Here is a 16,023-nt window from a genome sequence, read left to right on the forward strand (position 1 = left end):
CATGTGGTTGTTTTCTGTGATTACTGAATAATGATATATATATATATATATATATATATATATATTTTTTTTTAGTATACAGTACAGTATTTTGTCAATCATTGAATAACAAAAAAAAAATACTATTTTTTTTGTTTTTCAATCTGCACCATGTGTGATAACAGTTATTTGGCACTTAATATTGCTTACATGGCAAGTCAGGTTAAGATTTGTTTTTACTCAGGAATTTAAAGTGTTTAATCCCATGTGTGCTTCAGAGTATTTTATTGTATATGCCTTTTACTGTGTACCATATACTGTATTGTGTACAGTACTGTTCTTATTCTTTGACATAAGACTGTTATACTCTTGTATTAGCTGTATTTGGTGGTGTGAAGTTAGTAAATTTCTTGAAAAAATAATTAAGGTATTACAAATATGTAGTATTTTACTAGGAGTAAGTATCCACAGAATTTTAATAATGTGCACTATGATGCAGTATATTTTTATATTACTGGCCATGTAAGGGGTTTCTTTGCTATGTCCATCCATCCATCATCCAGTCCTACATTGCCCCATGAGGAGTGTAGGAGCCCGGGGCTAGGCAAGTTGGTCCTGACATTTAAGATGAGAATACAGGTGGAGAATTATAGTCAGACACTCCATAAATGTACAAATCGTGAATTATGCGGTACGATATTTTATTGCTCAGTGCATACTATTGTGTATTAAAAGCGATTATTCAGGTGATCATATTATTACTCAGTTTAATTCAGCAGGAAGACCAAAATCAAACTGTCCTTTCTGTTTTGGTAAAGCATCTGCCTTCTGGAGATGTGGTAAATGAGAAGGAAATGCCTTGTGAGTCATCCATTATAAAATGAATCAGACATTTCTTATAATGTATATGTTGGGTCTTCTCTTCCATCCTTCCTCTTCTGTCTTTCTTTTCTTCATTCTTCTCTTTTCCTTCTGCCTACGGGTGACATTACACTTCCTCTAATGTCTCTCTTTCCTTCATTCTTGTCTCATCCTTCTGCTTATGGGTGACATTACACTGAATGACAAGCCAAGTGGTTTCCTGTACACCAGGAAGCCATTTACTATGATGGGTGGTAACCATATAACCAAATTATGGTGCCTGGTGGATTAGTGGGTAATTAAGGCGCTCCAGTCAGATTGAGCCTGTGTCGGTTTATATCCAAGGGGTGGTGGGGTTTATTGCTTATGTAATGCCACTCAGGGATGAGTGAGGCTGGTCACTCTCATCTTAAATGTCAGGACCAGCTTGCCTTGCCCCGGGCTCCTACACTTCTCATAGGGCAACATTGGATTGGATGAAGGATTGGTGGCTGGTTGTGTTAGTGTGCTGTGATTTATGGTAATGAGGTCATCATATTCCCACATTTATATATGAGGTATATGTGACAGGAAAACCACCATTTATGTTCAGTATATCATGCTTTTTAATTATGCAAAAACCTTATAAGTATCTGTATACATAACCATTCAGGTACGAAGCATTATTGTGTTTACTGCAGGGACACTAAACAGTGTGGGTTTGGACAGAAATTGAAATGGTTAGACCTATTCTAAAGCTCTAATTAAGTAACAGTTTCTAGAGAAGGGAAAGAAGTTGTATGCGGCTTTCATGGATTTGGAGAAAGCATATGACAGGGTGGATAGACAAGGATTGTGGAAAGTGTTAAGAATATATGGAGTAGATGGGAAGTTGTTGAATGCTGTGAAGAGTATGTATGATGGTGCTAAGGCTGCAGTGCGTGTGGATGGTGAACTAAGTGAATTTTTCTCTTTGAAAGTTGGTTTGAAACAGGGATGTGTCATGTCTCCATGGTTGTTCAATCTGTACATGGATGGGGTAATAAAAGAGGTACAAGGTAGGGTAGTGGATGTTGGAGTGGCCCTGGTGAGAGAGGATAGTGTTTGGAAACTCCCTGTACTGTTGTTTGCAGATGATACTGTGTTGTTGAGTGAAGATGAAGGGGAGCTGCAAGGCTTGGTGGATGAGTTTGAGAGAGTGTGTAAGAAACGGAACCTAAAGGTGAATGTAGGGAAGAGTAAAGTGATGGTCTTTGAGAGAGGTGAAGTCAGTGAATGTATAGCGAGGTTGGATGGTGAGGAATTGGAAAATGTGAGTACGTTTAAGTATTTGGGTAGTGTGATGAGTAAGGATGGAGGTTTGGAGGGTGAAGTGCTTGAAAGGGTACAGCAGGGAAGAAAGGTTGCTGGTTCCTTGAAAGCAGTGATAAGAAACAGGGAAGTGAGCATGGAAGTAAAAAAGTTACTACATGACAGTATTGTGATACCAACTCTAACGTACGGAAGTGAAGCTTGGACGTTGTTGGAAGGACACAAGTCAAGAGTGAGAGCAGTGGAAATGAGTTATTTAAGAGGAGCTTGTGGAGTCACGTGGAGAGACAGGCTGACGAATGAGGATATAAAGGAGCGTTGTGGTGTTGATGTGGATGTGATAGGAAGCGTTGTGAGGAACACACTGAGGTGGTTTGGCCATGTGGAGAGGATGGAGGGTGAAAGACTGACGAAGAGAGTGTATGGGAGTGAGGTGGAGGGTGGAAGAGGGAGGGGGAGACCGAGGATGAGATGGAGGGATGGGGTGGAGAGGTATATGAGAGAGGGGGGTGTGAGTTGGGAGCAGGGTAGTGAAATGGCGGGGGACAGGGCGACTTGGAGGCGATTTGTTTGTGGCCACCCCAAACGGGATTGAGGCGTCTGGCAATAGATAGATAGATAGAATATTCATGTCAGTTTGAAATGGTTTGACCTATCCTAAAGCTCAAATGAAGTAACAGCAATATTCATGTCAATTTGTGAATGTCTTAATTTAACCATCAAAATCCTACACATTAACCACTTCTTGCTAATGATATTTTTGCATTTTAATTTTTGCTATTCAGATGATTTTATCCAGCTTAGGAGTGACTTTTGGAGTTGAAGAAACTAGTTATAGCCTTCATTAACCCCTTCAACATGAGAGGTTTCCATAATTGAATACAGTTAAATGAAAATAGTAAGAACTAAATTTACAAAAAAAAAGAAAGAAAGATAAGAAAAGAAAAGAAAGAAACCTCATGGGCATAGTCTTTAATCGGGTTATTAATAGGTTTCTTAACAAAGCCATTTTTCTCAATCCTGTACCAGTATAAAGCATACAATAAAGTGAGCTATCAGTGGACAAAAATGGAGTGTCGGATTCTACAGACTAATAAAAATATCACATTATGCTCTGTTGTTTATTGTGCCTATTAAAACAGCAGTATGGAAACACAGTATGCCCTTCTTACATGTCAGGGATTTATTTCAAAATACAGTATTGTCTTGCAAGTTTTCCATACAACTGGTACTGTACTGTAAATTGTAAGACTCAGCAAATCAGCTTTATAGGTAGCAATAGAAGTTTGCCTGCCAATTGTTTTCCAGTTTATTGTGCAATTAATGGTAAAAAAAGAAAAAAAAAAGAAAAAACATTAAGGCCTTACTGTGTAGTGAATTATCAGAATGGGTACGAATTTAAAAAATGATGCCATGAACGTACACAGTATTATGCTGATTGTGTTAATGAGACGTACATTACTGGTGTGATGAATGCAACTTACACCTTTGATGAACTGCTATTTCAATAAACCTATTCATTCCCTTAGAACACACTTCAGCCAAATACCCTCACAACCAATGCACCCATATTAAAGTACTCTCTTGCCCCCTACTTACCTACAGTATTTTTCCTTCTTGATCTACCTGCACACTATACTTTACACTTCACCTACCCTGTCACAATAAACTACCATTGCACTACTCCCCAGTATGAAGATTCTTTCAGTTACCAAATCTACTAAACTATTCTCTAATCACATTTTTTTTTTTTTTCCTCTAACTAAAATCGTACACACAACCTCAAATTGCCGTATCCACAGTGCCTACTTCTACACACTGCATGAGCACAATTACACTCTGTATCATTGTCTTTGTCACGATGTGTAATTTTTTTCTGTACATGGTACTGATTCCACTACAGTATCTTGTTTTATCCTTCTGCCAAACTTCCTTCAGGCTCCATACATTTTGGATTTTTGTATTATGAATTGTGAATGAATATATTCTGCTATCACATTGATGCAGCATATAAACTAAAAGTTTCCCCACTCCTCCTCTTAGTTGAACCACTCCATCTTTCAAATATTTATCTACTAAAACCCATTATCACTGGCTGTCTTAATGAATATTGGCACAAATCAATTGAAACAGCTGAAACCCCACAGTTATGTTTGAATTTTACTTGTGCATGGAAATTTTGCTTAAGAATAACTCAGTGAGCCAAGCATACTCAGGTGCCATGTAAGTTTATCCCATCAGTGCTATGCACTGATTGAGTTCAGAGTAGTGGTCACATGCCATGTCATAACCATGTGTACAACTTTTCCTGCCCAGTCTCCTTATCAGCTAACGATGTACAGTCTATCTGCCAGTGATAAAAGGTTATGTGCTTTTGACAGCACAATATGTGCACAGCCACACCCATAATCTCCTGCATTCACCTTAATCCTTTGTCCCACACTACTTTGCCTTTATGACCCCCAGCCTCTGTCCCTACCCACCATGTGTCACTCTGCTGACTCAGCAATCTCTATGTTATCCACTACGAGAGAATGGATGATGCCTTCTCGCCGGTTACCACTGCTCACCGCCTTGATGTATGATGAGTGGCCATTTAGATCAAAGTGTGTTTCTGTTCCATCATCCACAAATTCACCCTGTGAGGAGAGACAGAATGTAGTTAATGCACAGTACATAATTATCATACTGGGAGTTAAAACTGATTAACATGTTAACCACACACATAACACAACATGATATCCGAGTTCATTTGTGGTACAGTACTGTATACAAAACATCCTGTTGAGTGTAGTACTGTATATACTCTACTGTTAAAAGTAAAAAAACTATCTATGGTTGATTCATAGTGGCTGTAATAAATCTTGCTGTCACTAGACTCAGGAAATAAGGACCACCTAACACTTATGAGTTATTACAGCTTGTAGAGATTCCTCAAAATCTTGGGTAAAAACATCTAATCATATCTCTGATTTGCCTCCCTTATTTCAAGCTTACTGCAGTGTTCCTGCAATAATTATTTTTCCTCTCCTTCCTCTTGTGGACTTACAGCAGTGTCTAGCTTGGTGCCGTTGACCCAAACATCCAATGTGTCTTTCTCCAGCACCACCCGAGTGTATGCACCATCAATGGGAAACAGCCATGTCTTCAATATCTTGCTCTGGTTCTCAGCAAACTTCTTGTAGCTTTTGCCATTTACCTGCACAAGAAGGGTATATTGCACACTGTAAAAGCCTTGCATAAAGAACAAAAAATAGTCCAATATTGCTTTCACTATTGTATCATCCTTTTTTGCCCCATCAAAAATGCAGGGGCCCCAAGATTATGCTACTCAGTACTGCACAGATGTTTCAGGTGAAGGTAACCAGCCTCACCTCAAAAACGAATAATATTAATAATTAGAATACCTGAAGATTTCCAGTGTGTGATAGTTATGAAGAGAAATACTGTACACAGTGTAGAGTAGGGTCCAAATTTATTTAGTGTTTCACTGTACAGGCCAGACATACTATCAGTACAGTACTTTAATTTGGGCTGCACTCTGCACATTGTGATTCTCTTCATAAAGACATCACAAGCTGAAAAGGGTCCGTCAAGGGTACACAGGCAAGTCATCATACCTCTAAAGAATATTCATATGAGAATCCTCCCACTGGTTCGATCTTTATAACGCACTTGGCATTCCCAATCTGAAACACCTCGGACCCAACCAGCTTGAACATCCAATCATGTCGCATCACTTCCTGCAAAAATAAAGGTACTGTTAACTGCCTGTAACATTAAGGAGCTTCTTTTTTACATATACTGTAGGTACTTTAGTTTTTCAAAGTAATTTACATTTCACTTCAATAACACGAACAATACTGTAAAGTGCACTTCTTCTACCAGTGTACCGTATGCACAGTAGTACAAAGCATTTTCATCAATTCATAAGGATTCTCTCTCTCTCTCTCTCTCACCAACGTACGTGTCTACGAGTATTTCTTGTAACTCTTAAGAACTTCACTTTCACTGACTATACCAAAACTGAACACACTAAATAAAGAACCAAAAAAACTAAGAGAATATATCACTGGAACTGAATTATAATACCTCCTTGGACTATTCTTGCTCTACACTGGACCGACACAACAGCGACAAGTGACACGAGGTACATTACAAACATGCACTGACGCCCCTGGCTGCTACCATCACTGTCAACTGCTTAACACATCATTATTAGGACAGTAAGTATTGTATCTCGCAGTCATATGTGTCACCAGTTACTCTCTCTCACCTGACCGTCCACCCACAGCACTCTCCTGCCTGTGGTGGTCCCGTGTTCAAATCCAACCTTGTGTACACCGTCGCTGAGAGGCACCTCCCACAGGGCTACCAGGTCTCCTCCCAGGCCCATCTGTGAAAAATAGAAAATAAAGGGGTTTCTGTGGGGTTTATTGTGGTTTCTGTGGGTTTTATTTAGTTTTTCATGGGACTTTTTTTTTTTTAGTTGGTTACATAAGGCTGGCGTGGGTTTCTGTGGTGGTAGAGCGAGAGTTGAGGTTTCTTTGGGACGGACAAGTTCGAAGGACTTTAAGAATTTCTGTGGGGATATGGGATTACAGGGGTTCCTGTGGGGGCAGAGGATTAGCAGGAGTTTCCAAGGTAAGTTAAGGGAGTTTCTGTGGTTGGCTATAAGAGGTCTCTGTAAGGAGTTTGAGTTAATAGGGTTTATATAAGAGGTGCGTCTGTAGTGAGTAGTTGGGTTTCCATAAGGGGCTAAGGGATTCTGTGAGAGATTAAGAAGCTGAGGGTGTTTTTGTGAGGGGTTAGAGGGCTTGGAGCGTTTTCCGTGGTGGTTCTCTGTTCGAATCCAACTATACCCACGTCATCATTGATAGGAGCTCTTCCCAAATGTTATCATCCTACCGGACTTATCTATGGGGTTTCTGTGGGGATTAGGGCGTTTGAGGCTTTCTGCGGGGTAGGAATAGATCAGAAGTCGCCAGAGGGGCATCCAGAAACTGCAGGTAGGGGAGGTTTAACAGTATTTGAACTGGTTGTTGTGGCTTCAGGCTCATTTGGACGTGAATCTGGTAGGTTGAAGGCTGAAATTACCCTTCTACTACCGCAGTCCATCATCCTCCTTCTGAGGGTTAGGATGTCTGTAAAAGCGGACAGTAGATGCACACGGTTAGTTTGGTACCACAACTGAAAGGCTCTCCACCTGGGTGCGAAAGTAATACAGCAGAGCTACACAACGAAGCTATATGAAGGAGGCTGATGTATCGTGAGGGACTGAGTCGTTATGAGTAGGGACAAGATGCCTTATCTTGTCTCTCAAAATGCTTAGTGTCACGCAAGAGACAAACACGGCAGACATAAATAATGCATAGTATGGCTATGATACATAATTTATGTACATTGAGTAGCCTACAGTATATATGATAGTCGTATCCTCAATAGCTATGAAAATTTCGTAACACCTCCTTATCGATTTATTTTGCACATTACACCTCAGTATCCTCTTTTATGTTACTGATGCAAACTAACACGATATTAAAATGATGTAAATACATACAAAAGAATGCTTAGGTGCAATATACAAGATAAATCGCCAAAGAAGAGGTGCTATAGCGACCTACAATGGGGTTCCTACGTGCATGTTTATGCAAGAAGTAAATGTGTGCGTTCTATGCAGGTATGTTACGTGACTAATGAAGTGTGTGTGTGTGTGTGTGTGTGTGAAATATTAAAGAAAGTATAAGGTACCACAGCGCTATTGCATCATACGGAATAAAGAAACGGTATTCATTTTTTATTTACTTATTTCCTCCTATCTATCTATCTATTGCCAGACGCCATACTCCCGTAAAGGGTGGCCGTTTGACTTTGAGTTATTTGTTTTATGGGGAGGGGCACTAACCCTCCACCAACCCATTTGTTGACACGTAGGGAGCACGTATGGTTCTATTTCAGGAAAATAATTGCTCTGAAAATGGCCTAATTGAAGAGAATGAAGTGTGTTTGATGCATAGGTCAAGCAGAATTCACAGCCACCAGTGGGTATTCATGCCAGAACCCAAGAGACGGTTCAGATTGAGGTATATGACGAGATCGGTTTGTTAGTTTATATTTTTAAACATTTTAGACACCCTAACCTCGTCGTTGGAACAACTTGATACTATTTTTAACTTGGCCCAGAATTGCCATATCTCCCTCTTTATTGCTGAGATGTAACAAGAAATTAACACTAGAATAAGGTGCTAGCAACGAAAAAGTGCTGTGAAAGGATGCCTTATTCTGACACTCCGCTACGGGAAATAGGCCGCAAAAGGACGAAAATCTCCACCAAGTTAAAGTAAATGGACTATAGCAAAACTTGGGATGATAAATGTTGTATCTAACCCCTCTAGTTGGACGAGTCTCTCATAAACTGTATATACAGTATGCTGTGGTTTCCAAATTGCATTCTTGGATCTGGCAAAAGTGAGACGATGGTCATTCACTAACAGTGTATCCTCTGTTGTAAATATGATTTGTTTTTACAGGTAGGATAAAAAAAAAAAAAAAGAATGCAGAGTTTCCCATGTATTTTGCTCTTCCGGGAAAAACAAATCTCAGTTCCAAGAGGAAATAGGTTGTTATGTTTGTTTTTGAATGTGTGCTATGGTAGGTGTTGTCATAGGGTGTAGTGGTTGGAGATGACCACGTTGTTGCTCTGAAAACCGAGTGCTTAGTCAAAGGAAGAGTGATGGTTGCGTGACAGAGTGAAGTACATTTACCCTGGACATCACTGGACCACGGTGAGGGAAATGAAATTACCTGGGAAGTGAGAGTGATAGTGAAGTGATACCCATAGACCACTGTGAAAAGTGACAACGATGGTGAGGTGCCAAGGGAAAGTAAATTTTGTTCAGGACGCCATTGGGCCACGGTGAAGAATGTGAAATTCATTGTAAAGTGTCAGGGGAGTGACACTGAGGATGATTTGACAGAGGAAAGTACTTTTGCCTGTGGAGGTATTGGTGATGACGGACGGGTGGAGTTAATATTGGACTGATGCACAACGATGCTTCGCTCCGCTGGTGAGCTCATGACTTGTTTTACTTGATTTTTGTAGTCAAGATATATTAGTATTGGAGTTTTGTATCACTGCATTTTCGGAGTCACCCCTCACATAGGCTGGTCAGGTTAGTACAGTTTGGTTACCTTACATTAGTTAGGCTGTTACGTTTGATCAGTTAGGTAAGACTTAGTTGGGTTAGAAAAACTGTCAGAATAACCGTGACTCCTAAACTGCAAATATACCTTCTTATTTTATTGTCTCTTAAGTTCCCATAGCGGCGCGTGTTTACATAGCCCGTGGACACCTGATGAAACCGCTTGAGACTGGATTAACGGGATTTAGTCGTGATTTGGGTGGAATTCGCGTACACGGGTTTAGGATGCCGATATCCTTTCTGTATACCAGTTTTTAAAGTTAATTACCATGCGATTCAGAATATAAGATACCTTTGTCCTTGACACTGATTATAAAAAGACATATGATTCCGTGAAACAGCTGCATTGATAACAGCTGCATTGATGCTAAAGTACTAGAGAGTATAGAGATTGCACTGCTATCATAAAACTCCATAGGGACAGCCAGAAAATACCAATAAAGAAGACACCAGTACCAGTAAAGGAGACACATTCACCCAAGTTATTCACTGCGTGCCTAGAGGATGTTTTCAGAAATTTAGATTGGGATGACAAAGGAATTAACAAATGGAGAGCGATTGAACAGCAGTAGATTTTCAGACAGCATAATCTTTTCCGGTAAATCATGAGAGGAACTACGAGAATTCCGAAGGTAGGCTGGGCTTGAAAATGAATTAAGACGAAGATTATCATCACAGACGCGTTTCATAGGTTAGGTTTGTTTTCAGGTCAGGTTAGTTTGTTAGGGTAATGTTACGTTAGGTTAGGATAAGGCAGATTTAATTAAGTTAGGGATTGTGTGTGTGTGTTGTGTGTGTGTGTGTGTGTGTGTGTGTGTGGTGAGTGAGGCAGCCAGTGTGAGCGAGTTAAGCTATCATTGATCAGAGCCACGTCGATAGCTAGTCAAAGCCTGTAACAAAAGATCCCCTACCCCTTTCAGCTCAGTTGATGGCCAAATGGTCAGATTGGAGGAGCGATATGACTATACTTCCATCACTTTAATATAGTTTCATTTCTCTCTCTCTCTCAGCATTTTTTTCACACAACTGTTAGTTTTTACTAGTTTTTTATCATTGAACCGATTTGCCACATTCCCCCTCTTGTGTTACGGTTTTAACATTTACTGTCATACTCTAGGGATTTTATCATTGTCTTAGCTGTTTTCAAGAGATTTTTCTTCAGTTTTTATTATCATGCCAGGTAGCCTATTATAAAGATATTGCGATTTCAAGCTTTGTTCTAAAGTTGTTGCCATTTTTCTTTCTGTATTATAAAACTATGCGATTTTCTAGCTTTATTCCAGAGCGTTCATTTTCTTGTTTTCTTTAGAGATTTTGTCATTTATCGGGCGTGTTTCGGGGACTGGGCCCTTTCTCTGCTATATTGGTATTTTGCCATATTTCAAACGATATTCCACAAGTTTTGTCATTTTCTAAGCCATATGCTATGAGATGTTTTTAGTGATGTCTAGAGCTTAGTAAAGGCGACGGTGTTTTATTTAATTGTAGCTACCTCTGATGTTTGTTTTATTCTGGCTAGCCTATCTCTAATGTTAGACAACTTTATTCAACGTAGGAAGGCTGTCCTTGTATTGTAAGAGCATATGAAGACTACATCCAACCATTCCTATGCGAAAAAGCACAGTAGCTTTGTCGTACAGCTGAGTAGTATTGCCTGGAGTTGGTAAACATAATATTATATGTATATGAGGTCCTTGTAATGAAAGGCTTGAAGCAGGGACAAGGTTGGAGCCAATGCCTGTGTCAGTACTCGAATAGGTCACACACACACACACACACACACACACACACACACACACACACACACACACACACACACACACACACACACATACACACACAGTATCGATTTAACAATTTATTTTTTCCTTTCCCCACTTTCCCCTTTTTTTGTTTTGTTTTTGTTTTATCTCTTGTTTCATTCTTGCTACATCCAGACGATTTTATTCAGCTTAAGGGAGACTTTTCTACATCTGCTAACACTTTCACTGTCAGGGTGCTCCTTTAAGCTGAGAAAATTGCCCAGACATGGAAAGGATGAAATAAAGCTGATGGCCTTGTTGTGATTGGCCTGCACAAGGTTGGTGTCAGTGGTATCAGTAACTAGTAGCCTGGGTTACACTCCCCTAACTCACTCGCTATCTACCAAACACACCACTTTATTTATTTATATATTTATTTTCACCCGTAATGGTCAGGTGGTGTAATCCCTTATATATGGTGGCTGTAACGTTTATTTTTTCCTTGCTGTATGCAGAATACTTTATCTGTTTAAGTCTAGTGGAAATCTTTCTAACTGAAGGGGCTAGCCTTCATCAGTTAACACCTTCACTACCCTGACGCTGTTTGAAGCCAAAGAAAATCGTCTTGAGTTGGCAAAGATAAACTACTTGTGTCTGTATGTAGCGTTTGGGAACCTTGAAGTGAAGAGACTACTCATACTGTAAAGTTGGCACAAGATTGCGGGCATGGGGGGAAGTACTCGGCTATAGGTCTCACTGACATTAGACTGACTCAATCGAACAACATTATTATTATTATTATTTTTTTTTTTATACCATCCCTTAGAGTTTGGGTAGTTACACATGGCACTGCAGCATGAAGACGTCTTTGTTGTATTGTTGCCCTGTCCAGATGCTTTTTATTAATCACCATCATCATAACACTCTTCCAAGTTGAATGGAATCGTGTGGTCTTTTACGGTAACTGAAAGATAACCAGCTTAACCCATCGGGCCGAAGACAATATTTTTTAGTGTATAAGTAGCCTACCTGTACAGTACCTTCACCAGTGCATACCTTCATGCAAGGGTACTGGGTATAGGTGTAGAAGGATATTTGTTTATATACCTGTCTATATCTATCTACCTGTCAGTGAATCAGTGTCTCTTTGTCTATCCATCTGTCAGTCTAGCAATCTGTTTATTTGTTTGTTTGTCAGTCTATCTATTTATTTTTCTGAAACCTCTTTCTTTTAAGTCTAGTAAGCTGGAGAAAATTCTGGGGATACCGAAGCGAAAACGAAATCTTAAGTCAAAATATTGGAGAGATGTAGTGTTTAAGTGTTGATGGGTAATGGGAAGATTGGGGTCATGAAGGTAGCTTCCTGTAATTTTCATACCAGAACGTACGGCGATTTTGACCCATAATTATTTACTGCATCTGAACCACGAAGGGTCTGTCTGAAGGTAGATGAAATAGGCCTAGTCTGGCGTGCGTGAGTGAAAAAAAAAAAATCAGCATCAGAAAATGTTCGTAACCCCTTCACAACGAACGATCCGTACGATAAACAAGATTGTAAGATGATATTGTGGAGAGTTTGTTAACCTTTAGACCTCAGGAGTTTTTATTGTGGCAGTTACGGTAAGTGGTGTCGCATGAGGCATAATGAAACAGGAACCGTTAAGTTGATGGCCTTTTTTTTATTAGTAGGCCTAGTCAAAGTTCGGATTGTGACTATTACTCCTACTTGTCTCCTATTCATAGCTTGTCATCATGGGGGCAATGCCTCCTCCATCTTCCCTGTACCTCGCCATGTGGAAGGGCATTGTTCCGACCTTGGGGAATTGCTGTCTGCCAGAGGAAGGTGGGTGTTTGCATGTGGTAGATGGGTCTTCTGGGCCAGACAGACTAAAATAGAGCAACAGCAGCAGCAAAAACAACTCTGGCTGATGCAGGACGATTTTAGTCGCCACTAAGTGGTTAACCTTCCGACGCTTGTGGGTCAAGGGTCAATAGTCCATTGAAATTCTTTACACTGCACACACATACGATGTCAGTTATGTTAGTAAGTTGGTGGTTTTACTACTTACTGCATTAAAAATTATGTATCGTCGTCTGTAAATGAGATTATCGTGGAATCTCTTATCATACTCTTCCTATTAGCCTGTTACCTGGAGTGGATAATTACACTGACATGTATATAAGTGTAGCCTGCTGATATAATCGTCCTTTCCTACGTGACCATGCCACGTCCATATCAACAGTTTGACCCCATTACTATAAGAACTTTTATTTATTTATTTTTTTACTGATGCCAAACAGTTTTACTTAGCGTAGAAAAGACACGAAAATTGAGAAGCGTTACCCGGTATACATAAACCACCTCTATATCAGGTAACAGATGTAGGGTAACGGTAAAGGTTTCTATTCTGGTAACTCTATAACCTAGTAACCTAAGCTAAAGGGACCTCTGCCTGATAACAAAATCGATACACGCGTAGAGAATGTGACCTAAAGAAAGACACCGTGCTTGGGTGTATTAGTCACGATTTTTGTGGGCGTAGGATGACTTAATTTTTCACTCGTACGGCGTCTATACTACCCTTATTTTAACGTGGCCATGATTTTTGTTCTGTTGCAGCTTATTTCACGTTGTATAGTCCAGAATAAGGCAATACTGTGGCACTGCATCCTTTCCCTTGCATTTTATCTTGACTGTCATCATGTTCTGGGGTTAGTCTCCCTACAATTCAGTGCTAAGGATAGATAGGTGGGGAGAGAGAGAGAGAGAGAGAGAGAGAGAGAGAGAGAGAGAGCGATTTATTAGCCAGGTGTGAGTAGAAAGGTAAGGGTACTAAACACATCAGAGCCAACAGAGATTGAATATCAACATTCTCAGGCTCAAAGGACTGACTCTCAGCTGAATAAAATCGTTTGGCCTTCGTTGAAATGGATGTTAACGTAGGGTAGTTCCGATCATGAGAGAGTTGGGGAGGGGTCATCCGAATTCAGACTTTCCCTAAATTTGAGTTTGTTGAGTTATCCTCCATATTTCTCGAGAATTACTAATGCACGCACCCCTTTTTTTTTGTCAAATGGTGGATGAAACGTGTGTGTGTGTGTGTGTGTGTGTGTGTGTGTGTGTGTGTGTGTGTGTGTGTGTGTGTGTGTGTGTAGGGGGGGAGGCAGGTGTGTTAAGGAGCAGGTGTTAGTAAGTTCTTTTATTCGCAACCGTACTACACATGTTACCTCAATATTTTTAGTGGGTTACTGGATAAACAAACTCGTATAGTCATATAAGGCCTATGGTGATTGAATTTTGTGTGTGAGAATGGGAGACAGGTGTGTGTGTGGAGGCAGGTGTATAGGGAGGAGGTGTGTGTGTGTGGAAGCAGGTGTGTGTGGGGAACGGGTGTATAAGTTCATTTCGCAACCACACGTGCGCCTCCACCATTCTCGAGGGACGCTTAGCAAACAGTTTCTTTTAAGTTTATCAGAGGTGTTTGATTGGTCGAAAATTGACTTTCCGTGTGTGTATGGGTGAGCGATACAGGTGTATGGAGTCCGGTGTGGGAGGAGCAGGTGTGTAAGTTCATCTGTTCGCTGTTACACCTGCAAGCTACGTATTTCTCATGGGTTTTAATATAAACTACTCCCAGTCCTTTATTTATATAACCGATCAGCGCTGGAAGTGTGGTCCCTAGTCTAACTTTCCGTATGCCTGTGAAATCAATTTATTTAAAAGCAGTATACCCAGGCATCTCGAAAGAATCTTATTTTGGCTCTCTTTGTTCGGATTTTCCCGGTAAGAATAATCTTTTATGCAGGCTTCTTGCGTTTGCCTTCTTTTTTTTTTTTTAATTTATATAAAAACTTTATAGTATGGTAATTATTATTACCCTTGGTTCACTGTGAACTATCACCACAACTGCTTCAGGTCATATCAGTCGTGATTGAATCCTGACTTACCTTGTATGTGTAGGGCGAGGCAGGTGTGTGAGGAGCACGTAGGAGTATCCAGGCACTGTTGGTAAGTTCGTCAAATCGCTATCACACCTGCAACCTGAATGGCGCTGCTCTGAGATTCAACATGTCATTTCAACATTTTGTAAATCTCACGTTCACCCTTGCTTCCCAGACGTCAGTAGCGTGTAAATTCTACCATATTTTACGGCTTAAGTGATAAAAATGATGTTTAGAGACGGATTATGTGGGAAAATATGATGTTATTCGCACGCCAGGCAGCGGGATCGGTTTGTTTTTATCTAGCGCGGTTGCCATGACAACGGGAGGGCGACGTATTTATCAAATATTCAAAACAAGTCCTTAATTGTCTTGCACAGCCGAAATAACACACCCAGGTCAAAAAACTAGTAAAAAATAACACCACTAGGAAGATATGCAAGCCCCAGAATGTTTACATAGACCAAAAACAGGTTAAGACATGTTTACGTGGGTCAGCGAAGAAAAGCGTGTTGCGTAATGCATTAGGGAAGATTAGACTGCATACCACAGGGTTCGTGACTCCTGACTTCCGTGAGCCAGGCATTAAGTTGGCGCATCCTGGAAGGGGGAGGGGGAATGATGGGAAAACGGGAGGGGAAGGGGAAAAGGGAAGATTACGTGAAAAGGGGAAGGAAGAAAGAGACAGAGCGAGTGAGGTGTGTGGAAAAGATGGGAAAGATCGGAAAAAGAGGGATAGAGGAAAGGGAAAGGAGAGAGAGAGGAGAGAGAGAGAGAGAGAGAGAGAGAGAGATAAATGGAGAGGTAAAGAATATGGGGAGAGCGGGAAGAGAGCGAGGGAAAAGGGGAAGAAGAGCAGATAGAGGCAGGGGTGAGAGGGGGGGGGAAGAGGGAAAGCTGAGGGAGGAAAGAAGGGAGGGGGGAGGAAAAAAAAGGGGGAGGGGGTGGCATTTATAACTGAAAATCTCTACGGGTGTGACTTGCCAAATTTCACTGGAGGGGAGTTT

The 16,023-nt window shown here is 40.5% G+C and overlaps 1 protein-coding gene across 1 annotated transcript; it reads right to left on the reverse strand.

Moving 5' to 3' along the window:
• Nucleotides 1–4,006: 4,006 nt before the first annotated feature.
• LOC145405632 (fas apoptotic inhibitory molecule 1) lies at nucleotides 4,007–15,110 on the reverse strand. The gene is made up of 5 exons (XM_080276962.1): nucleotides 15,023–15,110; nucleotides 6,407–6,526; nucleotides 5,751–5,873; nucleotides 5,180–5,329; nucleotides 4,007–4,769 (listed from the first exon to the last, which is right to left on the reverse strand). The coding sequence occupies exons 2-5, from the start codon at nucleotides 6,524–6,526 to the stop codon at nucleotides 4,620–4,622; spliced, it is 543 nt and encodes a 180-aa protein (XP_080133088.1). The 5' UTR covers nucleotides 15,023–15,110; the 3' UTR covers nucleotides 4,007–4,619.
• Between the last annotated feature and the right edge of the window lie 913 nt (nucleotides 15,111–16,023).

This window comes from Coenobita brevimanus, chromosome 67 (assembly GCF_032717465.1).
Source record: "Coenobita brevimanus isolate Jiangsu-jjx chromosome 67, ASM3271746v2, whole genome shotgun sequence".
Classification (NCBI taxonomy): Eukaryota; Metazoa; Arthropoda; class Malacostraca; order Decapoda; family Coenobitidae; genus Coenobita; species Coenobita brevimanus.

What these genes read in the sequence shown, in the direction of transcription:
- LOC145405632 (XM_080276962.1), bottom strand. Translation starts at nt 6,526, where the DNA reads ATGGGCCTGGGAGGAGACCTGGTAGCCCTGTGGGAGGTGCCTCTCAGC. An exon ending in TGCTGTGGGTGGACGGTCAG is followed by an intron (nt 5,874 to 6,406) that starts GTGAGAGAGAGT and finishes TTATTTTTGCAG; the next exon opens with GAAGTGATGCGACATGATTG. An exon ending in GCACCAAGCTAGACACTGCT is followed by an intron (nt 4,770 to 5,179) that starts GTAAGTCCACAA and finishes CTCTCCTCACAG; the next exon opens with GGTGAATTTGTGGATGATGG.